Consider the following 27,786-nt stretch of genomic DNA (forward strand, 5'->3'; position numbering starts at 1 on the left):
TGTTATACAGGATGTGACAGCTAAAGTGTCTTCTTTAAAGGAGGGGAAAGTTCCTCAATAGCTCTCCTCCCTCAGTGCAAATTGCTACAGAAAGCAGTTTACTATATGCTGTCCAGAATTACTAAATTGAGTTATTGATGAAGGATCCAGGTCACCACCTCAACTGAAGGGAAGACTAAGGGGCACAGTGTCTTGCTCAAACAGGACTGGGTTTTTTTTCTGTTCAGAATCTGTATTTTGTCCAAGATACAGAGCTCATACTGACTCAGCACTTCAGATAATGAATCTTTTTCTGAAGCTGAGGCTTCTGCATATTAGTGACAGCATAGTATGTTGAGGCTCAGACTGATAATGGTACTAAATAATCATCCCTTTTAAAACAGAAATTACTTTGATGAACGTTAACATGAATATTAATGTAAGTACAGGGTGTGCTTAGTACTACTTAACATGATCTTGATTTTGATAACAGCTCTAATTAGGTAGGTTTTGTAGAAGCTGACAATCAGTTATGTTTGCATTACTGTAGAACCTTGTGGATTCCGTTTATCTGCAGTTTTGACTTTCATCCTTTCTTTATCATTTTTGTCTTATACAATGAGTTTAGTCCCTTGAGCAGATGAAACATCCAAAAAATATTTAAGTGACACAGGTGCCAGGAGAAGAGTGCACTGACAGTTTAAGTCCACAGCACTCAGATAGGGCCATCCAGGCTATTCCAGAGGAGGAGGAGGCATCAGTTGAGCTGCATCAGCTTCCTGAAGCAGTGTACCACTAAGTATCTTGGACACTACTGCTGACCTAGGGAAGAGGGATAACATAGGGATAGCATAGTCTGGGATTTGAGGGATCCAGGCTTGTTTGACATGCATTCAGGGGATTTGCATGTGATTTGGCTGTGCTTAACGATTATGTCAAGTTTATCATGTTGAGCTAAGAACAGCAGACTTCTCCAGCCACCAGCACAACAATTAGAGCAAGATGTGTTCTTTAGGTCCAACATCTTTTTAAGATGTGCTCCATGTTTGCACAAGCATAACGAGGCTCACAGGGTAACTTTAACTACTTCACATTTTCTTCCGTGGTTGTGCCCTCTTGTGACTCTCTTGTAAGTGTCAGATTCATCCTGTTGCTGTTACTGTTGGAGGCACACAGTGTAATTCTAATCCAAAGCTTTTCTGTACCTTTCCTTTATTTGTGGTATGTGTCTACCCTTGGCTTTCCCTTAAACCCACACCTGACCTGTGCAGGGAACTGCTTACATGTAAGTTTAAGTCTGAGAGAGGCTGAAAAGCTGCTATGGAACATAAAAATGCCTTGTTATTTGCATTTGCAAATTAAGAGTTCCTCCTAATTTTTAAGGTGGCTTTAGGGTATTTTGAGGTCACATATACAGATGCTTATTTCAGCTGTTAATTCTAACAATCTGCTCTTTCTTAGTGAAAGTTCAGATTTCCTTAGGTTTTGATATTATTAGATGATGAGGCTTTAGGGAGGAATTCTGTTCATGAAACATGACATTTTTCATCACTGCTAAGATTTTGTGTAACGCGGGTATGAAAAAGCCATGTTTGGGTCTACAAACATTAAGGAGGTTTAATTGGAATGAATAGAAATTGCTGTTTAAGGAAATACTCCTGCATTTTTCATTATAGTTCCGGTTTAACAATCCTGTGTCTAAATGTACAGCCAAGATCCTGAATGTAGATGAGTTGGGATTTCTCCAGAAAATGTAGAAATAGCTCTTTTGGGATTTGTGAAAAATTTGTTTTTCCTTGTATGCTGTTATGCATAATCTTTTATTTATCAAAATGAAATTTGATGCTTCCATTCCTTCTCTTTTAGCCTACCAGGCGGTAGTAGCTTAAGGACACTGATATTGAAAGTCAGATGTAAGGTATTTTTTTCCCCAAGCAGAAGAGGGAGAATTGTTTGGAGATTTGGGCCATGGCTCTCAGAGCTGCTCATGATGGCTACCACATTGTTAGAAACCAAAGAATCTGTCAGAACTCTTGCAGATTAGGATAAGAAGGAGGAAGGAATGGAGGATTGATGAAAGGGGAAATATGAAGTGACTGAAGCCCTGCTCTCATTGCAAACAGTTGCTGAATGTTTTTTTTCTACTCAAGGTCAATAAGTACAAAACACTGGGTTTGCTAGTCAGATGAGAAATTCATTATTTTGTTTCAGGGACCAAGGGACACTTCATATTTAGCTGCAAAAATCTGTGGTTTTGCTTCACAGAATTAATTGGAAGATTTGATTTAAAAAAAATAAACATTTAGAATTTTTTTTTTTTTAAAGGTAGTGACAAGAAAAGTGCTAAAAGTGCTTCAGCTTTGAATAAGATAAAATACATTTAAGAACTGACTAAATTATTTTCAAAAGTTATGCCTATTTTTAGCAAAGATATTTTCGACCCAATAATCTATAACAGCAGAGTACAAAGTTGAGCACAGCAGACAGGGACCATTGAGTTAAGGGTGCATTAGTGTTTCTATTACAGTCTTGTGTATTTTGCAAGATAAGATGGTTATAGTTATTGGTTCCAGACTGAAACATAGCTTGAAAGATTGAGATCTGAGATCACAAGTTATGCTTTCAGAAATGTATTCTGGGAATTACTTAAACTACTGTGGTTTGTTTATGTTATGCTGGATTCCCAAGGTCCCTGTTAAGGTTCACAGTTGAATTAAAAGCAATTTTGCATAAACAGATAGGCACGATACCCATACAAGTAGTTTGCAGTCTCACACCCTCAGCTGAGGCTGTGGTTTCAATAGGTGCTTAATCCTACCAGATCAGGATTAGTGAGTGTTTTACTGAAACATGGGACTGAAATTCCACTTAGCTATACTGAGGTCTTTCAGCTCACCAGGAGCATAAGGATCAACCTGCCCATCCTGTGTCTATAGGGACAGCTCTGAGGTCCTTGAGGGCTGATAGCACTGTTGGCAGCTGGATCTTCGCTCCTTGACTATGCAGGCTGTCTCAGGGGAAGGGATAACCCTGAGGGGATAAGACCTCTAAGATCGTTGAGTTCAACCTTTGGCTGATCACCACCTTGCCAACTAGACTTTGGCACAAAGTGCCCCATAGCAGAGCTATTCCCCACCCTTCCATTCGGTCCCCATCCTTGGTTGTGCTCTGGCATGATCTCTGCATGTGGAGCAACCTGAGCAGTGGTGTCATGTAAGCCAAAAGACATTCAGTGCTTCTGATTTGAAACTTGGGGCCAAGATGCAAACTAAGGAACAAAGCAAATTGTTCCCCTTATTTTAGGTTTCCCACAAAGCTCTTTGGGTTACGCTACCTAATCTGCACATTTTCTGTGGCTAATCAGAACACTGGGCTAGGCATGTCTGTCACATTCACTAGGTGTCCTTCAGAAAAGTAGTCCTGGTTGTTTCCTAACTTGGGGTTTTATTTTTGAGGTTATTTCCTTTGGGATTACTGCTCTCTTGGTCTGAAGAGAAATAGGCTTATGTTGTCACTATTGCTAAAAGCAGGACAGGTTTTCCATGCCTTGTTCTGTTCCTGGCTGTATCTTGAGGACAAAAGTGTTGATTTACCCTCACCATCTGACAGTGTGATATCAGGAAAGTAATAGCTTTGAGAGCAAAGAACTGAACTTCACATTGATATACTTTCTAAACTATTATTTTCAAAAATGAGCATGAAAACACTTTCTTTTTTCGGTGTGAATGAGATGTTACTGTCGCATTTGGCCTGAGGTATTATGATTTACTCCACAGAATCAAAACAAAGTTTATAAAGAGTTTGTCACAGAGCCTCAGGTAGTTAGTTATCCACTTGCTGCTGAAAAAAGATAACTGATAGGAAGAGATTCACAGAACTTTTAGAGAGAGACATCTGTATGTAAGGGACTGTGTTACTAGAGACACTTGTTTTTTCATACTGTTAGAATTTTGAAAAGTTTTTTATGCTGTGTATTAGTTCTTGCAAATTGCTTGCCAATTTAATATCAGCAGCATCTAAACAGTAAGTAATTGCTTATGATAATGAGTGCAAACTAATTTACTGGAATATGTTAATATTCACAATGCACTTTAGAACAGCAGGGTATTCCAAAAATACTACTCCGTTGTTTAATTTTGGTGTTTAGGTTGCATTGTTATTACAAATGCTGGCAGTATCATCACAAAGCCAGCCTCTCATTGAATAGCCTTCTTACTGAGACTCCAGCATGTGAGTAGGTAGTGTCCTTTGAGAGCTAATCAGGATACGAACAAAACCTTCTGCATTGAAATAATGACTCTTAATTTCTGATTGATGTTCCTTACATGAATCGGCAGAGAACCTTCCTATGACTTTTAAAATTTAACTTAACAAATTTCAAGTCAAATAGCATGCAATCCCTATCTTAATATTTGTGTGTCTTCAATAGAATCAATCTTTGTGTGAGATGCAGAAACATACCTAGAAATATGTTTTGTGTTACAGAAATGCTGTAAGAAAATACTGTAGTGCAGGGGTCCTCAAAACTTCCAAGTAGTGTGCTGCAGTTCATTCTGCAGGACCGGTGTTTAGTGTATTTAAAACGTTGGTTTTTTCCTTCTTTTCTTGGGAAATGTTCTGTTTTACTTTGGGTTGGGTTTTTTTGAGCATACTTATAAGAAAACCCATTTTTCAGTAAGCTATCTCTGAGCGCATTTCTTCACAGAATGATTTTCCACATGCGTTGGTATTACTTACAGTTGTGAAGTATTCTTTACATCTTTGTGTATGTTACTGTAAAGTACTGTGCTAAAGTAAGGCTTTCCAAACTATTGAATGCTGATCTTCACTTCAGAATGTTAAAAGCAATCGTAATTTTCTGCAGCCAGACCTTAGGAAGTGAGAGTGGCCTACACAAAATCACTGCTCTAATTAAGCTGGGTTAGTCTTCAGAGGGTGATTAACTGCTCACCTTTCTTGCATACACAAGTGAATTAAGTTATAGCTGATAGCACTGGCATATGGAGTGTCAGAGCCAACACTTGAGTTAGTCCCTGGGGAGATGATTGAATAGCTCAGAGCCCAAAACTCTTTTGTCATGTTCTCTCCAAACATTGTTGTTGAATCCAGTGGTTAAACCACACTCTCTAATTACTTAACTGTGTAACGCAGTGAAAAGCATTAACATGCATATTTTTCACTGCAGCTCTTTATCCTCTGGAGCTGGCAGAGAATTGTTGCTTACAAACAACAGCATAAGGACTTTGCAAAGAAGAATGATGGCAATTATCATAATGACAAAGCATGTAGTGCTTCTGTGCCAGGCCACAATTGAAAATCTATTATGCAGTAGAACAGAAAGAAGTGGGAAAGAAGTGAATTGGCCCAACCTGGCTGGCCCCTGTTAACTCTTATTATAATGGTCTAATAACCTTAAAGAGTCAAGTACAAATACAGCTGTGTCTGTGTACACCTATTAAACACTGTTTGTTTCGTGCACAGTCTTGATAATGTAAGTAAACACTGATGTCCCAAAGTCAATCCTTGGGACAATGATTAGGACAACTCTCCAAATAAAGTATTATTTGTATCTGCTTCCTGGTTCTTATTTTCGTGAGGCAACCAAGCAGTGACTTTTATATCATGTTCCTCTTTTACCTAATACTTTTTGGAGGTCTGAGTACATATAATGCTGATGATGACTTGCTTTGGCTTTAAAACTTGATTTGTATATCAAATTAAATATCCTGAAGTTTTGTTCATGCTTGGAATTAGGAAGATGGTACAGTGCCACAACACTGCAGTCAGTATGCAACCTGCTCATCAGTCTTTCTCTGTGCCAGGTCTCCTTCTGAGATGCCTCTGAACAGCTGCTTCAGGGGTGGATTCATGTGCTTCAGGGAGGCCTGGTGTTTTTCCAAAGATTTCATCTCTTGCATTTCATTTTATTTCATTTTTGTTACACGAAGAATGGTTGCTATTTTTGCATTTCAGGATGTAATATCTCTAAGAAACTGTGCTCTTTCTATTTTCCTTGAGCTATAGCCCATGTCTGTCTACTCAAAAACATTCAGAAATGTTGCCACAAGAATACTTTGTCTCCTAAGTATTAGTAGTTGGGTAATTAGTAGGAGAGCATGTATGGCACAGAACTTCTTACTCTTCACTGCATTTGCAAACAAGCAAAATTAAACTTCAGTGCACACTGCCCATAATACAATTACCTATTCTCAGCAGAGGCTGCCTCTCAGCAAACCCTGCAAGTTGCAGTGTTGCCAGTACCATCCTTCTGCTGCAAGCAATAGCAACATCTTATCCTTGGGCGTGGATCATTTTTCAGTGACTTTGGCGGGCTTGCAGTGCTTTCACTTTCAGCATGCTATGCCTTTCTTCTAAGACGAGTTTTGGCTACTTTTGAAAGCTCTCTAAGGATTTTTCAAGATTCAATTATGAGATGCACAATTTAGCAAGGAACATAATATAAACGTCACTTAAAAATAACTAAGTTAATGTAAGACTGGATAGCTGGAATATTATATTAGTAAGGAAGTCAATAAGAAATAAAGACTTTAGCCTAGAAGCATGCTAGGCACTTGCAGCTGAGCTCCTGTCCATTCTAACACTATTAAATGACTTAAGGCCAGCTATTTCAAATGTTTTGATCCCTATTTAAAGAACGGGGGGGGGGTATTTTTAAAGGTTGCCAGAAATGCAATAACACTTCTGAGAATCAGAATACTTCTGTAGGTGCTTGAATAAAAACATAACTTCAGGCACTAATATTTTGCATGAAGTAATGACTTATAAATAATTATTCTTTCTCTGAAAAGAACATTGCCTTTCCTATACAGAGAAAATTTAATTTTGTTTTACCAGTTTTTGGCCTATAAGGACATCTGTGCAGAACTACTTAATGTGGGAGATGCTCAGGTCCTGGTTTCTGCCTTCAACTTACTGGCTTCCCAGCTGAGTCAGCAAGCTTGGAAACTCTAACAACTCAAGTTTCTTGGCTTAGGGAATTTTTAACTTTTGCCAGGTATCTGTTGAGTTTGTAAAGTCCCTGGACTGGAACCACTGAATGATTTCACATAGGGCACCAACAGATGGTGACAACATTTGGTCTCTATCAACCTGCATAGTATTTGAGTTAATGTCCTAGTTCCTGCATCCTGTTACAAATCACTTCAGCTAACCAGCCCCTTCACTGCGTTCATTTGGGATTTGGCACAACTAATAAGGCATAAGAAGCAAATCAGTGCACGTGCAGTTCATTTATTTTGATGGAACTGATTGCAACTGTGATGAAATTGAAGTTTAGGCCTTGAACTTTCCTGGTGTCAGGAGTGTGGAGACTGGAACAGTCCTATTGTCTTCGAGAGTGCTTGAGTTTACTGATTTCAAACTGACAGTGGTGTTGAGGAGTACCTTTAGTGCAGGTAGCTCAGGTTGCAGCTGCAGTGTCAGCTGCAGGTTGGGCTCTGAGGGCCAGGAACCCGACCCTGAGCCCAAGAGGGCACGGGGACCTGTGGCCCAGCCACAGGACCAGACACTGAGGGCCAGCAGGAGCTGACCACACAGACTTTGGCACGCTAGGGCTGCGAGGTTATAAAAGCCCAGGGGTTTCTTTGCTCACGGTCCCTCCTCAAAGGCACCAGCTTGAGCTATTATTTTATCTTCTTATTCTGTTGCTTAGTTATTACTCCATGATTAAATTATTTTAAGGCTCTGGATGTCTGGGACTCTGCTATGGGAAGCCCAGGGTGGCGCTGGGAAGGAGACTTGGTGTGACTGTGTGAGTGTGGGGGTATAGCTGGGAAGCAGCCTCGGTCCCAGCTCAGGTGGTGTGAGAGTGACTCCAGAGTGGCTCCTGGATGGTCAGACAGGGGAGTTCCCTTGACAATGCCTTTACATTTTATCTGTTAGGCAATACTTTTTAATCCATTGCCTCCTCATATGTGTTTCTCAACCACGCAATTTCCACTTCTGTAATCAGCGTTCAAGAAATTTATCTTTAACTATATGTTGACAAGGTTGTAGGAGGAATAAAACCTTCCCTTATTTATAGACATTTGGCTTTTAATTTCCATCTGACTTTTCGGCAAGCTTTAAGAATCAGACATCTTGTATCCTTGTTACCTTTAATAGAGTTATAATGGATTAAAATGTTTCATGTTGAGTGCAATATGACATTTAAAGCAGGCTTTAATTTCCAAAATAGATCATTTTCTAACCATCTACATTGCATAAAGGTCCAAGGCCTAATGGGGAATTACTTGCCTTATATTTCATACAGAAATGTTTCAAATTCATTTTGAACAGCATTCATACTGGAAAAGTGATAGGTAATAGGCAGCCCATAAAATTTTTAAACTGAGAGAATCTGGAGAAGAACAATAATTTTATCACTCTGTGTCAGATTTGTGTTAGAAAAACTGTATCCTTTCATAAAATAGATAGTGATTTTTTTGTATAAGTGAGCATATTTATGAGATCAACAAACCACAGAACTTTTTTCCTGTGGATGTTTCAAAGCTAATAAAAATAATTTTACAGAATCAGTGCCTTAATACTATCAAGTCCATTGACATTCAGTTAATCAACTCATGTTTTGTTAATAAGTCAGATTCACAGATACTCTTAATTTCTCTTCTCTTAGGAGTCCTTTCAGCTGGCTCTTGCTTAGCTGAGGTCCTTCTCAAAATTATATTCATTTTAAGCACAATTTGAGGCTCTTAGTTCAGTGTCCCTACTCAAACTGAGTAGCACCTTACTCCAGATAAGTGATCTAATCTAAATCAATGGGGTCATTCGAGGTGTAAGATGCTACTTGATTTAAAATATTAAAAACACTCTAGTTGGAAAATTCTTTAAATTCTTTGAAACTTTTATTTTAACTATGTCATTTATGATGCTAAGAATGGTGCTGACTTGGAATACTGATGCTGTGTCAGAGTTGTTCTTTATAGATATATGTATTTGTTGAACCATTGTTACTCACAAATTTTAGTTTTGTTGTTTAGTGACCCTATTGAAATCAATAGAGCGTGGTAGAAACTAGGGAATTTAAATTATAAAAACTTTTAGAACAGGAATGGAGTATTTATTCACCTACTTCATTATTACATGCAAGGTAAAATATGAACAACTGCCTGAATACAATAGCCATAGACTGTAAGAAGGAAGAAGTAGAGAAAGGAGTGGTTTTCTTAGCGGGTTTTCTTTGGTCTGAGGGGAAAAAACTTTGCTTCTGTGTTAGTATCCTGAATCTTCAACAAATGCCACTGCAAAGGCTGGGATGCTCAGTGTGACTTGAGATTGTGTTGGTTCTATTATCACTTAGACCTTTACCTGGAGACAGCTCTTAGGGGATAGCTGAATATAATAAACCACATACAGCACTGGTTTATAGATGTCTCTGAAAAATTGGATGCAATGTGATGAAAAGTCTTTTAGGGCCTGATAAAGCAAATCAGGGTCACCTTAGTGTGTTGGAAAGAGTTCTATAATGCAATGTAAAATTGTGTTTGAATGAGTAGTAGATACTGCTTTGTTGGCTCTTTTAAATGAATTGCTCCAGCTGATGGAGGTGTTGGAAAGATGTGGCTTCAGCCTCTCTTACAGAAACATTGAATTTTAGAGCTGAGCTGTAGCACAGTGAAATGGGAGTGCCATAAAAGGCTGATAGGAGGCAGACACGTTTTCTATTTGCTTTATTTTCCTCAGCATCTTTACCTGAAGAGAGATGATGATATCATTAATGACAATATTAATAACAAAACCCAGCAACAATCTTTGTCTATGGTGCTTTGGTCAGTGAGTTTTCTTCCAGTTATTCTGGAAGAAGGGAAGATCAATGAACGAAATAATGGAATTACGGAGGAATTATGCTGTGCAGTTTGTGACCTTACAGGTGACAAATGTTAAGACTGTTTGTAACAGTCTTAGTTTGGACATGCAGTTAGATGGGTTCAAGGACCTAACTAGAAATTGTTTGGAGTAGCAACCAATTTCCAGGAAACCTTTGAACCTTTATCAAGGTTTGCCAAGCTTAGGCACATCATAAATACGCTCCTGTTATCCACAAATCTAAGAGAATCTGGCCAGAAAATACGACATTCATTCCTACCCTTGTGGCTCAAGCTCTTTGGAGGGCTACAGGCAATAATCCATTTGAACATTTTCTCTTTCCCCATGCAATACACCTCCCCTGCTATTAAATAGCCTGATGTTGCTCTTTCAGGAGAGAAGTTACAATCCATATTCAGGCTCCTGCCCAGACTTGTGGGAGAGAGTGTATGAGAATGCCTTCAGGAAACGTTCAGTTGAATCTAGTCCTTAGTTTGAAATACTTCTTCCAGCAGCTCATTCCATCTCCTTCCCATGGTTAACCCTAATGGCCATACCCTCCTCACCTCAACCATGTGGCATATTTTCTCCCTTCTGTGTAAATAATTAATAGCACATCAAAGTCTAGGAAGAAACGATACAGAAAGGTTGTATTTTAATCCACCAAATGGATAATTTTGAAACCCCCTCCTCTCCTTCTCTCCCCCAGCACATCATGGTTTTGGCTTGAAGCATTCCTTTCTTTACTTACCTTAGAAAATCTGTACAAATATATGTACAGAAATTTTGTGTACTTTTCTGAACTTCAGCTTGTGTGGACTGAAAATGCGTAGATGAATATGTAAAAATGAGTCTTAATGGAGATTTATATGCTCCTCTGAACATAGTAAATGTAATTAATGCCTTCATATAGACGTTTGGACAATCGTGTGTGTGTATATATATGTTTTCATATTGTAAATTCTTCATTCTTGGTAATTAATAGTAGCCTGCACAAACAGTCTCACTGGATTCAGCAGGTTTATCAGTGCAAGTAATCTACTTACCAATGGGAATAAGAGAATTCACATTGTAGCGCAGAATGAAGTACTGATAAGGTACAGAAAGAAGAAAATTACATTATTGGGTAATTTCTTGTTACTAGCAATCCTTACCCTTCATATTTTTTATAATAGTTAAAAATTGCTTTTCTATTAATGAAAGTGCAGCTAATAGTTTTCATTACAGAAGTTTACAGGCTTCAGTCTTCAGTTTTTCAGTCACAGAATGTGATGGAATCACAGTTTAATAGGGTTCAGAGTTTAATCAAACCATTGCATTTACTTCATCAGCACCTGAAACCTGATGTGGATGTTGAAAATAAACATTATGCTACTTACATTATACTGGAAAAATGGAATTATGTACATTACCCTTCAGTGCAATATACCTTAAACTCAAAATTGGAATGAACATGAGGAAGGCAGAAAGCTGTTGATTTGTTGTTGATTTGAGCAAACTATTAAGCTACATCAAATGTGACTTCAGAGCAATAAATATTGAAAAGCTTTGCAGTCATAAACAATAATAAATACAGTAAATGGGTAATAAACAAAATATTTATCTGCTTAATACTGTAGAGGTAAGCAGATGTCCTTGAGTTGCTGCCAGGCTGTGCCGAAATGAATGCACTATTTCATAAAGATGAATTTTGCAAACAAATAGGACTTCAGAGGCCCAGGCCATTAAAAAACATTACTGTATCTTGACCACTGGCGTTTTGTTACAATGGGAGCCGTGCTTTCATGGGTAAGAATTTCAAAGAGCTGTGTGGACATTTTTCCTAAACATTGTGCAGATGCATGGAAGCATAAAGAATTAAGCAGTGAATTCTGTGGCTGAGAGATATAACTGGCATGTTACAAAGTTGCCTGCTTACAAGTACTGTGCTGATGGCATTGCTATTCTTGACATTATAATTCCGCTGCTTTCAATTCTCTGGAGATGATAAACCCCAAACAACACAGTGCCACAAGCTAAGAGAGAGGAGGAAGATGACTGGAGTTTTGTGACAATGTTCTGAAAGAGAGGAAGAGACATTATAAGGTTTGTCAGAGAGCGTAAAAGCCTTTATGAAGCAAGTGAATTAGGCTTCCTCTGTTGTTTCTTAACATATCCAAAACAGGTAGTAAGGAAGGTTGCTTCCAACAACTGCTCAGTTTCTAGCTTTTAATAGTTAATGGGAGGTTGAGCTATAAGCTGAGATCAATCCCCAAGTAATAAATTTTACATTATTATATTTGTCTTTCTTGAAATATAAACACCAGAGGATCTATTCTCAAATGGCTTCCGACCCATTTTTTTCATAATTAATACAGGAAATTTGAAGAACGTGACTCCCTGTACAGCTCAGACAGAGGCAGATCTGTATTCATCAGCATGGATTAATTAGTCTTTTACCAGACACACAGTTAGTTAGAAGAGCTACAAAATGGGCAGTTGTAAAGGAGGGAAAGTTTTGTCATAAAACCCATAAGCCACATGTTCTCATGGATAAAAGATACTTTTTTAAACTTTTATGTTTATTCTGTGTAGTTAAAGATTTACATCTAGATTTATCCAGCTCCACTGACATTGACCTTGGCTTCAATGCGGCAGCAGTATGGAATGAATTGCTCTTCACTGGTTGATTTGAAGGGCGGTATTTAACAAAAAAATGCAGCAAAGATTCACTCTGAATAAGAACAGCAAAGCCTCTCATTGTTCAGATCTGAAGACTTACTTCTGGGTCATTGTATTCAGTATGACTCCACCGTGCTTGGCAGGCTTTTCCTTTGTCTTCTAAATTGGGTAAACACATCTGTTACAACCAAGAAAAGGAGAATTATGCACTGCCACTTAAATCTTAGGTACTATTCTAGCGGGTTTCATTTGTGACACTGAGGTGTAAGGAGTTGTTTTTTCTTAGCCTTCTCATTTTTGTTACTTATAAGAACCTCATTTGTGACCTGACACAATGTTTTATGAAGTCAACAGAAAGGCTGTCACTGTTTTTAATGAGCTTTGGGTCAAGCCCTCAGTTTTTCATCAACACCGACCCAATCCTTTCACTCCAGACGCCACAGTGACATAAACTCCATGAAGGTCCCAACTCATCAGTTGAAGCTTTGAAGCCAACAGTAGCAGCAAAGAGGAGAACTTGGGGGCCATCAGCAGTGATATTACCTGTCTAATGTATCTCTGTTTTGGGATGTATTACAACTGAAGATTAATGACACACAGCAGATTATCATGCATTTTAGATCACTGCACAGGAGGAAAGCCAGGGTGGGAGAGCAGGAGAGGAGGGTTTTGTCTCACACGTTCCTAAACCAGACACCTTTGCCCATGTCTGTTACCAATCCTGGCACAGCCCCAATCTTCGCTACTCATGCGAAACTCTTTATAATAAAGATAAAACCTGGTTTTACTTAGAGTGTAAATGAAACCTTAAATAACAGCCCTGCTATTGTGTTTGTCTTTGTTGAAGAAGTTGACAAACTTTCCTGAAACACGTGCAGGTTGGTATTTTGGCATCAAGAGAAAAGCCAGCAAATCTATTTGAAGCACAGTGAAACTATCCCACAAGTGTATTAATATAAAATGAGATTTACAGTGGTTTTAGTGCTATGCACAGTGCATAAATTATTACAGATTGATGGCACTGGAAAAAAACCCTAATTAATAGATAGGGTTGTAGGCATGTATTTCTGTAAAGGAAAAGTGATGCTAGAAATAAATATAGGGGAGCTTTTCAAAAAGACTGGGTGTCCTTTTTGTTTTACATCTGACACAAAGCAGTCTTGCTCACTAGTACAGCAAGATTTTGAGACACCTGGGAGTTGAACAAGTTGTGTAACTGTACAGTCCTTCTTGGCTTTGGCTTTAAAAGTCTGCGGATTCAAGGGATTTTAGATCACTTTATATGCTCACAGCATTTTTGGTCAACCTTGAAAGAAAGTAAGAAAATTGCAATTATGTTGTTATGCACTCTCTCCTTAGGTGGACACGTGAAGCAGAGAGTGAGAACATTGGATGAAATAAACTGAATTACTTTTCATAGAATCACAGAACGGTTTGGGTTGGAAGGGACATTAAAGATTAGCTAGTTCCACTCCCTTCCACCTCCTTGCTATGGACAGGGATGTCACCCACTAGATCAGGTTGCTCAAAGCCCCATCCAACCTGGCTTTCCAGGGATGGGGTCTCCGCAACTTCTCTTGACAACCTGTTCCAGTGCCTCGCTACCCTCTGAGTAAAGAATTTCTTCCTGGTATAGAAGCTAAGTCTTTTCTCCTTTAGTTTAAAAATATTCCCACTTGTTCTATTTAATAAAATAGATAAAATGTAATAAACATAGATGAAATGCAGTAAAATTGAGAGTAACCACGCTTTGAGACAGCTTAGGACGGATAATAAAACTAGACATCTGTGTTTACAATGCATTAACCTATCTCCCTAAGCTTTGACCTATCCTCATGGGAAAGGAGTGGACAGCTTGTAGTGACTTTTCCAATGAAAGATCAAGTGCATGCACAATTTGCCTGCTCTGTGCTGTTGCTCTTGTTAAGATACAAGTTTAAAATGGAAAATGTCCGGATATGCTGCTATTTTAGTTCTGAGGAAATATGCTGGTGATGAAGTTAAGCACCTGAGTGCTAAGTGGTTTTGGATTACAACACTTGTTTCAAACAGATTACAGATTTTGTAAGTGCACCCTAGATATAATGTCTAAAGATTTCCACTTTTAAAAGATGTACATTGAGCATTATGCAAATAAGCCATTGCTTACTCAGATGGTAGACTAATCTCTTTGTCCTGACATGACAAGTATGTGTTCATTTGTTATCCCCATCTGTCACAGGATGATAAACCTCAGATCTGTAAAAGTCTTATCTGTATGTATTTGTTAACATCTTGCTCTGCTGGCCACCATCATGTATCATTTTCATTGTGTAAATAAGTAGCTGCATTTTTTTTGTCAGCCATGAGGCAACGGGAATTACTTGATTTCTCCACATAGGCCCAGTTGAGGAAGGCATTTGGTTTAACTCGTCCCTGTTCTACACATCACAGAAATATGTTCATCAAGCATAAGCTTAAGAACTCTTCCAAATAGATGTGCATTTCTGAATCAGAGCTATGGTATTTCAAGTCGTTTCATTTGCAATTAAGTTATATTCTGTGCTGATTGCACAATATAAAACCCACTAATATTTCACTTGCTGCATAATTTTTAGAGATAAAGACCTCTTCACATTGAAATACAGATTATGAATCCATTTACTATGTGAGAACCTGATTTTTGTAGGGCATGTGATTTCCACGTGGGTTGGTACCGGTGCAAGTGGGCTGATTATATTTATTTCTTTTTTTTTTTTTTTTTTTTTTTTTTTTTTTCCAGCGGGGACAACGTATATCTTTAGCAAAGGTGGTGGACAAATCACTTACACGTGGCCTCCTAACGACCGGCCGAGCACTCGAGCCGACAGACTGGCAATAGGGTTTAGCACTGTGCAAAAAGAGGCTGTGCTGGTGCGAGTGGACAGTTCTACTGGCCTTGGAGATTATTTAGAGCTGCATATCGTAAGTATCAGCACCAAAGGCGGGAGATTTCTTCTTGTCTTGGTTGTTCTTACATTTGTGGGGTTTAAATTTATTTTATATGAATGTAATTATAGCAGTTAATGAACCTTTTGGGGTCAATAGTGAACTAAATGATACTGGTTTATAGCATATGATGCTGTACAGGGTCTCAGACATACTCAAAATGCCTTTTATTTGCTGCAGTGCTACTTTTCATGGCTTTTCAATTAAAAATCATAGTGGGATACCTGCACAGATAGAGCAGTTTATTGCAGTGTAATTACATGGAACAGAATTTAGCAGTGTCAGAGGAAAGTATGTTTACCCTGGGGGATTTAATCTGGAATCTGATGGGGGAATTGCAGTGTATCACAGCTGACTGTGCTTATTGTTAGTATTAGAACTTGTCCTCTGATTTCATCACTCTTTTGTGATGGTAAATCTTAAGCAGAAAGGAAGACTGTCAGGCTAGGAAGTCTAAAAAAGTAATTTCAGCTGCCTTAAAGCAAGGAACTAGCAATCAAAATTGAAAGCATATGGAGTTTTATGGCGTCATAAATAAATGATCAATTGAGAAAAGCATAACTAGGGCAGTATAAAATTTTGTTGTTTAGATTAGTCTGAACTTTGTTAATGCGTTAGTTTGATTTTTGTTTCAGAATGTCTCTACTTTCAGGAAGAGTTGAGTTCCTTTTGAATGAAATTGCTTATTGATCTATAACCAATTACACTTTTACCCTCAGAAAACATTCAGCAGTGATCATTTTCAAAATTAGAGGGAAATATGGTATTCAATCTTCCCAGACTCCTTTTTTCTGCAAAGGCACTCTTGCATTGTGGACAAAGGTGATTTTTAAAAATTTATTTACTGGCTTGAGCAAATAAACACAGAAAGAAAACCTTAAATAAAATTCAGAGGTTTTCTGTATCCTTGTCTTACATTGAATCACACGGACAAAATAGTTGGCTGGTATTGTGCAATCTTAGTTTAAAAATGTGAACAAAGCAACTTCTCCCAGGTGCCAGAAAAACTGAGAGCCTACATATTTCAAGGCAAGTATTGTGTTGCTAGACAGAATTTAAATATTTGCTGTCCAAACACCAGGTGCCTTGTTATCATTTTCCTCTTTATTTGCAATCTCAGACCAAATGCACACTCCGTGGTTGGCAGAGTTACTTTCTTCTTAGATTTTTCTTGTTCATTAGCATACAAAGGAATGTTTTCCTTGGTATTTTACTATACCTGAAGTCTATCCAAACTATAATATTTGTTTGCTCTTCCATCTAGCCATGATTTTTCTATTTTAAAACATTATACTCATTAATGATGAGTTTGAGATCAAAAATTACTGCCTGCTCATAAATGTTTGTGGTTTTCAATCTTTTACTTTTTCTCAAATAACTTTCTTATACCCATGCTGTAGCAACAGATGATAAAATAAAAGAATAATTGAGAGTTTTCAATGGTCAGAAACACTACCAGCTTAATAGGGATGGGGAAAATGATAAATGATACCTTACTGGTTCTATTGAAATTTCTGTGAAGCAGCAAAAAGCGCTTTATCATCCTGCTCTGTGAGGTGATACTGGTCTCCCCCTGATGCCTTTGCAAGAGACTTTGGGAACCTCCCTTAAGCCTGCTCTGCTTCAGAGCAAAATGGTAACTGTGTGAAATTTCACTGGTATGAGGTTTGACCTTCCGAGAGAAGCTTCAGTGTTGTCTGTCTCTAGAGTGGAGACACTGAGGGATTGACCTGAAATCCTAAGACATTTGGCAAGGACTTTTATAAGGGTTGTCAGTGATAGATAAAGCTTGGAAAACTACTGGGATATAATTTCCCAGAGTCTAATTCAAATAAGGATGGTATTCAAAGGGAAGTTGAAAGGCAGTATTTTCAAAAGCACTTGTGACACCAAAGACTATATATCTCATTAAAGTCAGTTGAACTGCAGATCCTTCTGAGAATTTCACCTGAGATCTATTTTAGCTCAGAAAGATATTGTGAGATATGACAGTTACAAAAATGAAGAGAACATAGAAACAGGGAGGTCTATGTCTGCATTATATTTGAAAAATATTTAATTGGATCTAAGTGTTTTCATATTGGCAGCTACTGTGTTAAACCTGCTGTAATAAAAACAGTAGGAGGGGTTTGTCATTGAAAACTTCCTTCTTTCATCAATGTTGAGATGCCACTAGGAGTGTCTTATCTACTAAACAACCAGAAACATGCTATGGGTGGTGGAAGGAGATAAAACTGGAAGGAGAGAAGTGTCTGATTCTGCATGTTCTTTTGCATGTACCCACTCACCTGTTTGTGCCATGAATGTGCATGAGCAATAAGTGCCTGTGTACCTTGAGATGCTCTGTGCATGGATAACTCACCTGTGTGTGGTGGTAAAAAAAGTTTGGAGCTATTGCTTTAAAAAAACTTAGATTATAGCCCTCACTAGCATGTTGGGGAGGGTGCTTGGGAGCTTTGAGGTAGCTTGCTCTTAACCTTCTTCATTCTGGAAATGGAAGAGGAAATTACAAGTTAGATTATGGTACTTCAGTGTGTGCTTGCCCTCTTTATTATTCTGTTTACTTAAAGACAATGTAAACCTAATAATGGAATCAAGCTCATAACAAATTCTGATTTTAAAAATTGCTGCTTGATCATCTGAATCACAGCTTTGGTGTTAGGTTGGGAATATATTTATTTAAAGTAATCATTAAACCTCTCCAAATAAGCATTGTTATGAGAAACATTTTAAAAATTGTGTAGTCTCCATTGCTACCAGATGTTTAACAGTTCCAGTGCAAATATTTTAAATTCCAAGACAAATTATTATAAAACTCCACCTGTACTGTAGCAATGCAAATATAAAGGACTGTTTATATGTATGATACATATGCATCACAGTACTTCAAGAAAGGGATTTTAAAATGTTTTAGTCATCCAGAGATGCAGTAATTAGCTTTCATTTCAACCACTTGACTTCTCTTATGGTAGTTGTCTCCTGTGCTGTCTCTGCTGGGAGATCTAGTTCAAGAGGAAATAGATATCATATCTAAAAGCCTACTGCCACTTCCTCTCCTGTTGATGGATAGATGAAGGACAGGCAGCTCTGATAATTACGGCAAGCTTCCTTTCTTTCTGCTTCTCATGACATGGTCCACATCCATCTCCATGTCACGTAGAAAAAGGCAGCAGCTTTTCATGCAATGTTCAATAAATCACCATATGCGTTCCTGTACTTAGCTTTTTGTCTGACTTCTAGTGCCCTTAGGTAATTCTGTCAGAGATTCGTGTTCCTACCTCCACTCCTCTTCCCACCCTGTTATCCCAAGTCATTAGAAACAGAAGTGTACAAATATACGAATGTCATTGTCTTCCACAGTCGCTGTGCTGTGGCTACCTCGAATTTCTAGCTTTCCTAAGGTGAGGAACAAAGCAAAGTTAGACAAAGATACCACCTCAAAGGGCTAAGAAGTCCTGTTATATTGCTCTTTCAGGTAATGCTGGTAGCATAGAAAACTGGTATTCTCCTCTGTGGCACAAGGGGTATTTGCTGTGCTTGAGAAGAAGGATATATTTCCATCAACAGACTTCAACCATTATAAAAAATTTATAAATTATGCCATGTTTTCATCTTTCATTGTTAAAATTAAAGATCTCATAACAAAATGCGACATTTTGTATGCCTGATGGAAAGAATCAGCAGTTTCTGTGTCGTCTTTGTCTGTGTCATTTGTTTGAAAATCAAAGTATTTGCAGAGCACAAAGCAGCTGTTTTTATGATGATGGATGATTTTGAAGTTGAGAACAAGAAGTTTGTATGGAGGATAAGGCAAGCAGAGAATTTCAAAGTATAGAGCTTTGGCATTCCAGAGAAGACACCCAGCCTAGAGCACACAAGCTGTTTAAGCTGAACTGGCCACGTCTCTTAACTCAAGCAGGGTGAGGATGTACTAATTAAGCTCATTTACAGGTGTGGATCTGCTGGTTTAGGTGAAGTGGTGGTGATCATTCCAATAGGAAACATTCAAAGATCTAAAATAAGGAATAAGGCAGATGTGGCAATGTTTTGAATGTTGTCCTAACCCTCTTCTGGGGGAAAGTGGGGGGAAATGCCCTGTGATTCCAGTGAGAGAACAGTTGACAGTATGTCTATACCTGGGATATAGAAAACATACCAAAATAAAAAGATATAAAGCTCAGGGTAGATTGTAGTAGATATTTTTTGTTTCATTCTATTTCATGTCACTAGGAAATAATAATTTAGGGGAAGTGTCAACCAATAAGATTATTACTGTGTTGATAAAATATGGAAAACTACTTCAAAAGGTGTGCTAACACATTACCTGAAAAAGTATGATATGGTTAAAACAGATGGTGTCAATATATGCAAGGCACAACACAATTAACCTGAAATACTGTGAAGATGTAGCATTACTGGCATGATGGATTAATCAATATCGTCCTTAGATTTTCAAGATGTGTTTGTGAAGCCTTCAGAGTTACAATTAATGACTGAGGTGAACAGCCATGGGAGCGGAAAGATTATATGTCTCAGAAAATAGAGTTTTGGATCAGGAATAAACTCAGTTTGTGCTCTTTGTCCCAAATATTTACATACTATATATATTAAAATATATATGGGGGAAATGACATTTTTTTATTCGATTTTTTTTTGACTTTCAGCAAACTTAAAATGAGTAGTTTTTCCTACTCCTCTCCCTCTGTCTCTTAGTTATACATATGCAGTATTCTGCTACACCAGGCTTTTAAGAGCTGACTCTGTTAGACTTTATTGTACATATCCATAAAATATGGATAATTTTAACTTATGCAAGTGTAATGACCTTCCCTCAAGTGAACAGAAGGAGAAAAACTCAAGTGAGGATCAGAGTTCTGTGTTTGAGTGTACCAGAGAAAGAATTGCAATGTCTAAAGACAAATGCATTTGTTATTCTCTGTTGAATACTTCTTGGGATTAATGTCTAATGGAAAGTCAATTGATTTTTATTGACTTGCTTGTATTTGGATCAATTCCTAGAGAGCTGGATGTACTTTCAGTGAGATTGATGATAAAAATACCTTTGATTTTAGTGGTTTGTATTGGAGCTAATTAATTTTCCCAGGAAGAGTTTAATATTTTATTATTAATTTAAAAAATAATATTTCTAGAATGTTGTTTCTTCAAATAATCATCATTCAAATCTGGATTTCCTTATTATTATATACGTACCTGTGGAAAGCAAAGATTTGGGAAGGCTTGTATATTCATGAAACAGTAATGAATTTAAAATTGAATTATTCACATCCAGGAAGGGATTTAAGAAAAAAAGGGCAGACCTAGTATTCAGAAATCTGATATTTTAAAAGTGCTGAACATGCACAACAGTGGCTAAAGTCAATGGAAGCTGAAAATAGTCAGCACCTCTGAAAACCAGGTCATCATCGTATCAGCTAAGGGGGCATCAAGGATCACTCTGGAGCCCTGGAAAGACTTCGGACCATTATGTTTATCACAGTTGTGATTTTTAATATTCTGCTACCTTGAAGCACAAGAAAATTTCATAAGGCTGATGTTATCCAATCCAGAATTCTGTTAGTATTTGGTATTTCCTTATTATGCTTATAGATGGGATATTTATTTGTGATTTAGTTTTCATTTATATATGTGAATGAAAAATGCTATAGGAAGTTTAACTATTATGGACAGTGATTGGTTTCTTTGCGGAACAGAAAGCTCAGCAACCAGACTATATGTTAAACTTTAAACTGAAAAAAATTACTGTGGAAGAAGGATTTCCGGACTTGCTTATGGGCTTGAATAAAAAAAAGCAGTGCAATCAAAAAAGACTCATTTATGGGACTAGACAGGCAGGTGAGAATGCAATTCAATGCACACAAACATTAAGTTAATTAGAATGGGAGCAATGAATTAATCTAGGGAATTTTTGCTAAATGCAGCAATCATTTACCTCAGTGATCAGGTTAAAGATCTAACTTTGTCAGAAAGAAAATAAATCACTGAGATGGTCAACTCATGCCTTGAAACCATGCAGTTATCCTTTTATATCAGTAGAGACAAAGATTAAAAAAGTTCTGAAAAGGGTTTTTGTTATATAAGCTATTTATTAATGCTTCATCTTGAATACTCTGCACAATCTGTTATCATGCATTGAGCAACAGTGGCCTGTTCTTGCCATAAACAGGCCAAATTGCTGAGGGAAGGTTATGGAAATGTGCTAATTCTGGCACAGAACAGACTGATACCTAACTGTATGAAAAATATGAATGGAATTTGTAAAGTTGATGTAATTGAGCAGTTTGACTGTGACTGCCATCATGGAGCACTGCAAGGACAAATCCTGATGTTTTGTGGAGGGTCCAGTGTACCAGTGTGGTAGCTCTGATCTCCCAGCTGATTGCCTGGTTCCTCAGCCTAGAAATGTGCTTGAGGGAGGCAGCTCCTTTCATTTTCTTCCTCTGTCTTGGGATAAAATAGAAATTCTCACTTCTCTCTATCCAGCAAATAACTCCTTTATGCATCCTGCTCCTTTTGTGCTTTTGGGAGAATACAAGCTTCCTTCCCAAAAAAGCATGCTGTGTAATGGGGTCACCACCTGCTAGCCCCTTGACCAGAGAAAATTGCACAGCCAGTAGGACCCAAGCTCCCAGCTAAAACATCGTGTCAGTGGCACAGTGCTCCAGCCCTCAACAATGATGAACCTCCTCAAGTGCTTCCTTCTAGCAAAGGTGTGAAGCCTGGCTGAGGGTGAGTAGATCTTTAAAACACTTCTGGTGGGCCCATATATATCAGAATCATCTGAAAACAATTGAAAGAATTGCATGTGGCCGTGGCGTTTATGAAATTATCGTACAGACCAGGTCATGGATTCTAAATTCCCTTCTGATCCCACATATCTCAAGATTACACTGTAAATTGAATCCATCTGTTGTGAGAAGTGCTTAAGATCCAAAACTTTGGTACTGAATTTGATGGCAAGTCTTCTTATGACTTTGCTGTTGCAAACTGTGCACAAATAGAACCTTAGATCTGGCACAAGGAGAGAAAGTAAACATGGAACTTAATTTTCTTGTTGAGCTTAAAAAAAGCGCCAAGATTAGGAATAGAGAGGGTTTGGCCTGGGTCATGTTATATTAATAACAAAAACTCTGCATTTTTGAGAACTCAAGTGGACCATTTTGGAAAGGCAAGCACAAGACCAAGCATATTTAATTAGCACAGACTTGAAGAGGCTCATGACCTCTTCATAAAGCTCCTCTAATTTTTTACATTGTCACTTTTAAAGCTCTGCAGTACTCTATGGATTACATCCAGTCATATTTTCAAGGATTCTTTCTTTCTCTCCCCTTTCCCTTGTGCCCTGTCTTGTTCTTTTGCCATGTCCTCAAGCACAAATTCGTGTGTTGCGCAAATTCAGCGGTCCCAGTGAACCCCAGTGAAAACAGGTGGCAAACCTCCAGGGGTCTCAGGGATTACATTCCTTTTCTTTCCCATGAAATGAGGCATAGGAAGGAACAGGGGAGTCACCTCAGGTGGTGACTGTACGGTGTACTCACGTGGAAGAACTTCTTGATGAGAACCATTGATAAGTTCTGCTTAATTAAAAAACAAAAGCAGCAACAGCAGAGCAAATAAGCATGTGGCCAGAATTAGGAGTTATATCACTTTGTGTCAAGGCTTTTCACATATAAATAACAAACTTCTGGCTTCAGAAAGGAAGACACAAGAATTAGTTAATGATGTACAGATAAATAAGTAGACCATCTTGCCTCCCACCTTCCCTAGTTAACATTAGATCTTCTCATTGATGTTTTAGATCCATCATGATCTAATCACATACTTGTAATTCAAAATTCCTGGCCCTGGCTACTAACCAGCATCCCGGCATATGAAGGTTACAGATATTTTAATAACTTGGCAGCAACTCTCCCAGAACATTGCCATGTATAAAAAGTGCCGATGAAAAATTTAGCAGGCATTTTAGCAACTTTATTGAGATTAAAAGTATACTTGACTATTTGCAGCAGCAGAGCCATTGAGGTATTCACTCTAACCTGGCTGATCTTCCAAATGGAGGAGGACTGAAATACAGGAATTCATTGTCATTATTTGGAGAATGGGATCTCTGGATGACTCAGAGTGAAATCCAAGAGCAGGCTACTTTTGTCCACTTATCTCATGGGGATAATATTCTGCTTATTATATTTAGACATAAATATTATCTATATTATATGCTTATATTATTAATATATTGTTATATATATAATAGGCCTGTGCAGTTTGTTATACCAAGTCATATAACAGAGTCAGCCCTAATAATATTTCCTAGCTTATTCCTGCTTGGTTCTTGTCTAATTTTAGAGAAGCACAAGAAGATTTGCGCTCCCTCCTCCCTGCTGGGCATGCCTGGCTCAACACCAAGTGGAAGGCATGTATACCCAGTGTGTCAGAAGCCATGACAGTGCAGGCTGGAGACAGGTTTTAGGCCCCTTGGGCTGAGAATGTGTGGTTTGGGGAAAAAAAAAAAAGAAAAAAGATATAAAAGGACAGACTGGAGCGATGGCATCACTTTCAGCATATCCTAGACTATGCTTTTAGCTCCTAATGGCAGCTTTAATAAGGGGCAGTGACTCTCAGACTGCTGTTGACCCACTGAAGAAGAGCCAGGTTTGCACAGGACAGATCAAGGTTTGTTTCCTACGAATAAAAGCCAGAATCCAAGATCTGGCCCATTACCTCCCTGTCTTTTAAATGTATGGGCTCTGAGTGAGGATAAGGATGAAGTGTGCACTGCAGCACAAAGTACCAGTGTAGCCGTTTTTCAGTGGACATGCAGTATGAACAATATTATTTTTAATACCAGTGAGAGTGATTAGCCTATTGATGCAGAACAAAACAAGGGCAAAAGTGCTGCTGGTGGCCTGAAGAGATTCTGATCCTAAGTCCAAGTAATTCTCAGCCCCCCGCTTCCAGTATTGATTTGTTTGAAAATATTGTAGAAATACGAGTAAGTATAAGCAGGATCTACATCAAGCCAGAAAACTACTGCTGGAAGATGAGGTGCAGAAGCAATATTACAGAGCCTGCTGCTTTCCTTCAGTCATTTGTTTAAGTAAATATTGTTAATATAGTTAATCACTTTGTGCTAATAAGGAAAGCTCATCTTAATACTATTCTGGTTTTGTGAGATACTACCTTAATTGTAACTCACAATTAGTTAATTGGACCACTTACTTAATTCAGGTTTTGCTCTGTGAAGCCTCAGTGTCATCACCAAATTGAAAACTTCATATTTAATGCTAGTTTGCTTTTTTCCTTCTAGACTGTTTCATGGTCTTGAGCCTTTCTCCCTATTTCCTTACACCACTGTATCAGTGAGGAGGAACTGGAGCAAAATCACTGGATGTGTGTAGGGGAGGGTGGAACTGAACACACAGGGCTTGGCTCCTACCTTCATCCAATTAACTTACTTAACTTTTGTAGTCTTTGGCAGTAGCTCATTGCACCAGGGTCATGCAGGAAACCGAGCCAGAGCAGGGAATCTATTTGTGTTTTCTGAAACCCTGGCTGCCACATATATCTTCATCTTCCTCTCACTTACTTGCCTGTGCTCTTTAATCACTGTTTCTCTTACCTGAGCTTGACACCCTTGACATCAGTGCATCTCCACTGCGGGTGGATCACTGAATAGCCTATTGCTTTCTCTCCCAGTGACAACCATAGGTGTACAATCTTTGCCTTCCCTTTGAATCTAGCAGTGATTTTTCCCACTTGACAGTGGGCTGCTGCTGCTGTTAAGTCTTTTTTTTTTTTGCTTAGATCATACCACTCAGAGGAATTCCTGCAACAATAACAGACAGGATAAAGATTTAATGAACTGATACTGTCAGTGTTCTGTGTTCTGGTGGCTTATGTTTAATGTAACAATCCCACTAACAACAGGTGAGTTTTCCTGTTAAGTGTTTGGAGAGGCTTAAGTATCTGGCTGTTTGTGAAAGCCCATTTACACTGAACCATGCTAATGCTTCAGAGGGTGGATTAGCTGAAGGAACTGACTCATGCATTTCCTGGCTTTCGATAATTACCTAGCTTACCTTGAATAAGGGATGCTGAGGAACAAAGAAAAGACACAGCCCTTCAGTTTTGCCAGTTCTCCGTGAAATTATCCTGAAGCCTTCAGTGCAGCAGCGTGAAGCTACTAATGTGGCTTTAACTCCTTGTGCTGGAATTTGTAGGTGATGATCTATGCTCAGTCAAGGACGAAATGTAAGTCCAGATGTTCCCTCAGGGAGATGTAAATCACGCTGCTGCAGCATTACACATTCTTTGTGGGCTAGGAAAGCTGCTTGTACAGGACTGGGAATTCTTCCCTCTGTTATTCCACTTTTGGGTCAGGCACTCCTCTTCATCTCAGGTCTCTGGATTGAAGGGTGGGCATTACAGCCTCAGCAGATACCATCATGCTCCACTTTGGGTCTGGAATCTCTTCTTATTTTTAGTTCAGCCCTCCCTCTTGATGGACTTGCAGCTTACTGCCTACAAACAGAATGCAACAGACTGCATCCTGCCTGTCTGCTGTGAAACACCATTAATGTCCTTGTTCCCCCTATGGGGCTTTTTTTCCTGACTCAGTGAATTCCAGGGAACAATAGCGAATTCCTGGAGCAAAAGTACTCAGTGTTTCCCTTTCACAGCAGAAGGAATTTTTAAGGCTGTCAGTGGATTATGTGCAGTACCCTCTCGTTTGGGGACAAGCACAAAGAGTGCTATCATACATGAAGCTACTTACAGTAACTTCTACCAACCAAAATAAAAAAGTGGAGAGATTATGCTCGAGAGCCTTAATATCCACTCAGCATATTTGATAATGCCACTGCTGTCGGTATCATACTCACCACAATGTTTAATAGCTGAACAGATGCAGCTCACTAGAGCACCACATGGTAGGCAGCAGCAGGGAGTCCCATTTGACAAGTTGGTTTTGGTTTATTTCCTTCCCAGAGAGCCTTCCCTGGTATCCCAGGTTTCTGTAGTGTTTGGATTTGCTATTCAGCAAACAGGAAAAGGCAAGGGAATTCTCTACTGCTTGTTTCCAAAGCAAGAGACTTTTTTCTTTTTTTTTAGTGAATGTGCTATGAAATTCCTAATAAAGATAATATAAGGCATGTTTTAATGTCAAATTGCCCCCCCTTGATCTGAAAAGAGTTGGGTTTTAGCAGGAAACATGTATCCATATGCATAGACTGTAAGATAGCAACTATGCCAGTTTTTGGAGGTGACTTCCCATTTGAGGATTTTTATTTTCTTTTAACTGCAAGACTTTGTGTGTGCATCTGCAAGTCACTTTGCACAGTGAGCAGTAACTCTTGCCTGTAGTAGTGCCATGGGATGCTGCAGTTGTTTGGTGCTTCTAGATTTGCTCTCCATGGAACAATACAGAGGAACATTTTTTTCCGGTCTTCTAATTGCTTGCCTAAAAAAACACCTGAGTATGTACTTTGAGGCTAAAAGAGGATGGCTGTGCTGTTAATACATTCTAAAAATCAGTGGATAATACAGAGGAGATAAGGAAACCGTGGCTATATGATTTGGTTATTTCTTTCCCGGAAACATATAAGAATAATATAATTAAGATGGGAACAAGACTGAAAGTGCTGCAAAACTCATGTTATCCACCACATATTGCCTGAAGAAAACAGAACTTCCCTTGGATATATTTCATTATTAATGTGGTTATATACTTAGATAGGTGCTGCCTATCTATGTATATTGGGCAATATCTTCCCCAGAGCTGAAAACTTGTCACAACTGACATGTTGTGATGCTCCGTTGGAAGGAGCTGAGATGCTCCTTTGGAAGACATTTAAGATTTCTGAGGTTTTATTCCTAATCTACTTTTTGAATATTTTGCTGGCTATTTAAGCTGACATTCCTGTGGCATTGATTTTCTTTTCTTTCCTCTTGCTTTTCGCTGCATATTCAAACTCAAAAAACCCACCAGCACGTCTCCTTGTCACAGCTGTAGTGTGGTACATGATGACACCAAGCTGTGCTAGTGTGGGAGGAGGGGAGACAGGGGTTGCAAGCGCTGTGGAGAACTGATTAAAATTCGAAATGAGCTTGATAAAGTGGAGAAATAATCTGAAATCAGGAAGATGAATTTCTACAAAGGAAAACGCCGATTCCTGTACCTTAAGATGGAAAAATCAAATGCACAGCTATAAAATGAGGAATAATTGTGGCCTAGAAGTAGTTCTACAGAAAAGATTGGGAAGTTACAGCTGATTGCAATTTGCTGCAGACACAGACAGGCATCAATCTGGGATGCATTGACAACACAGGGGGTGGCAGAGG

At 38.5% G+C, this 27,786-nt stretch overlaps 1 protein-coding gene across 37 annotated transcripts in view; it reads left to right on the forward strand.

Annotated features, from left to right (window-relative positions):
• Positions 1 to 27,786, forward strand: part of NRXN1 (neurexin 1) — a 674,266-nt gene that overhangs the window by 448,390 nt on the left and 198,090 nt on the right. For 36 of the 37 annotated variants that reach the window (XM_032103140.1, XM_032103136.1, XM_032103158.1 and 33 more), the window contains one exon: positions 15,227 to 15,408. In XM_032103140.1, the coding sequence (XP_031959031.1) occupies positions 15,227 to 15,408 (182 nt within the window). Of the gene's footprint in view, positions 1 to 596; positions 602 to 11,578; positions 11,581 to 15,226; positions 15,409 to 27,786 lie in introns of those variants that run through there. The other variant, XM_032103174.1, reaches the window with a different exon arrangement.

This window comes from Corvus moneduloides, chromosome 3, assembly GCF_009650955.1.
Source record: "Corvus moneduloides isolate bCorMon1 chromosome 3, bCorMon1.pri, whole genome shotgun sequence".
Lineage (NCBI taxonomy): Eukaryota > Metazoa > Chordata > Aves > Passeriformes > Corvidae > Corvus > Corvus moneduloides.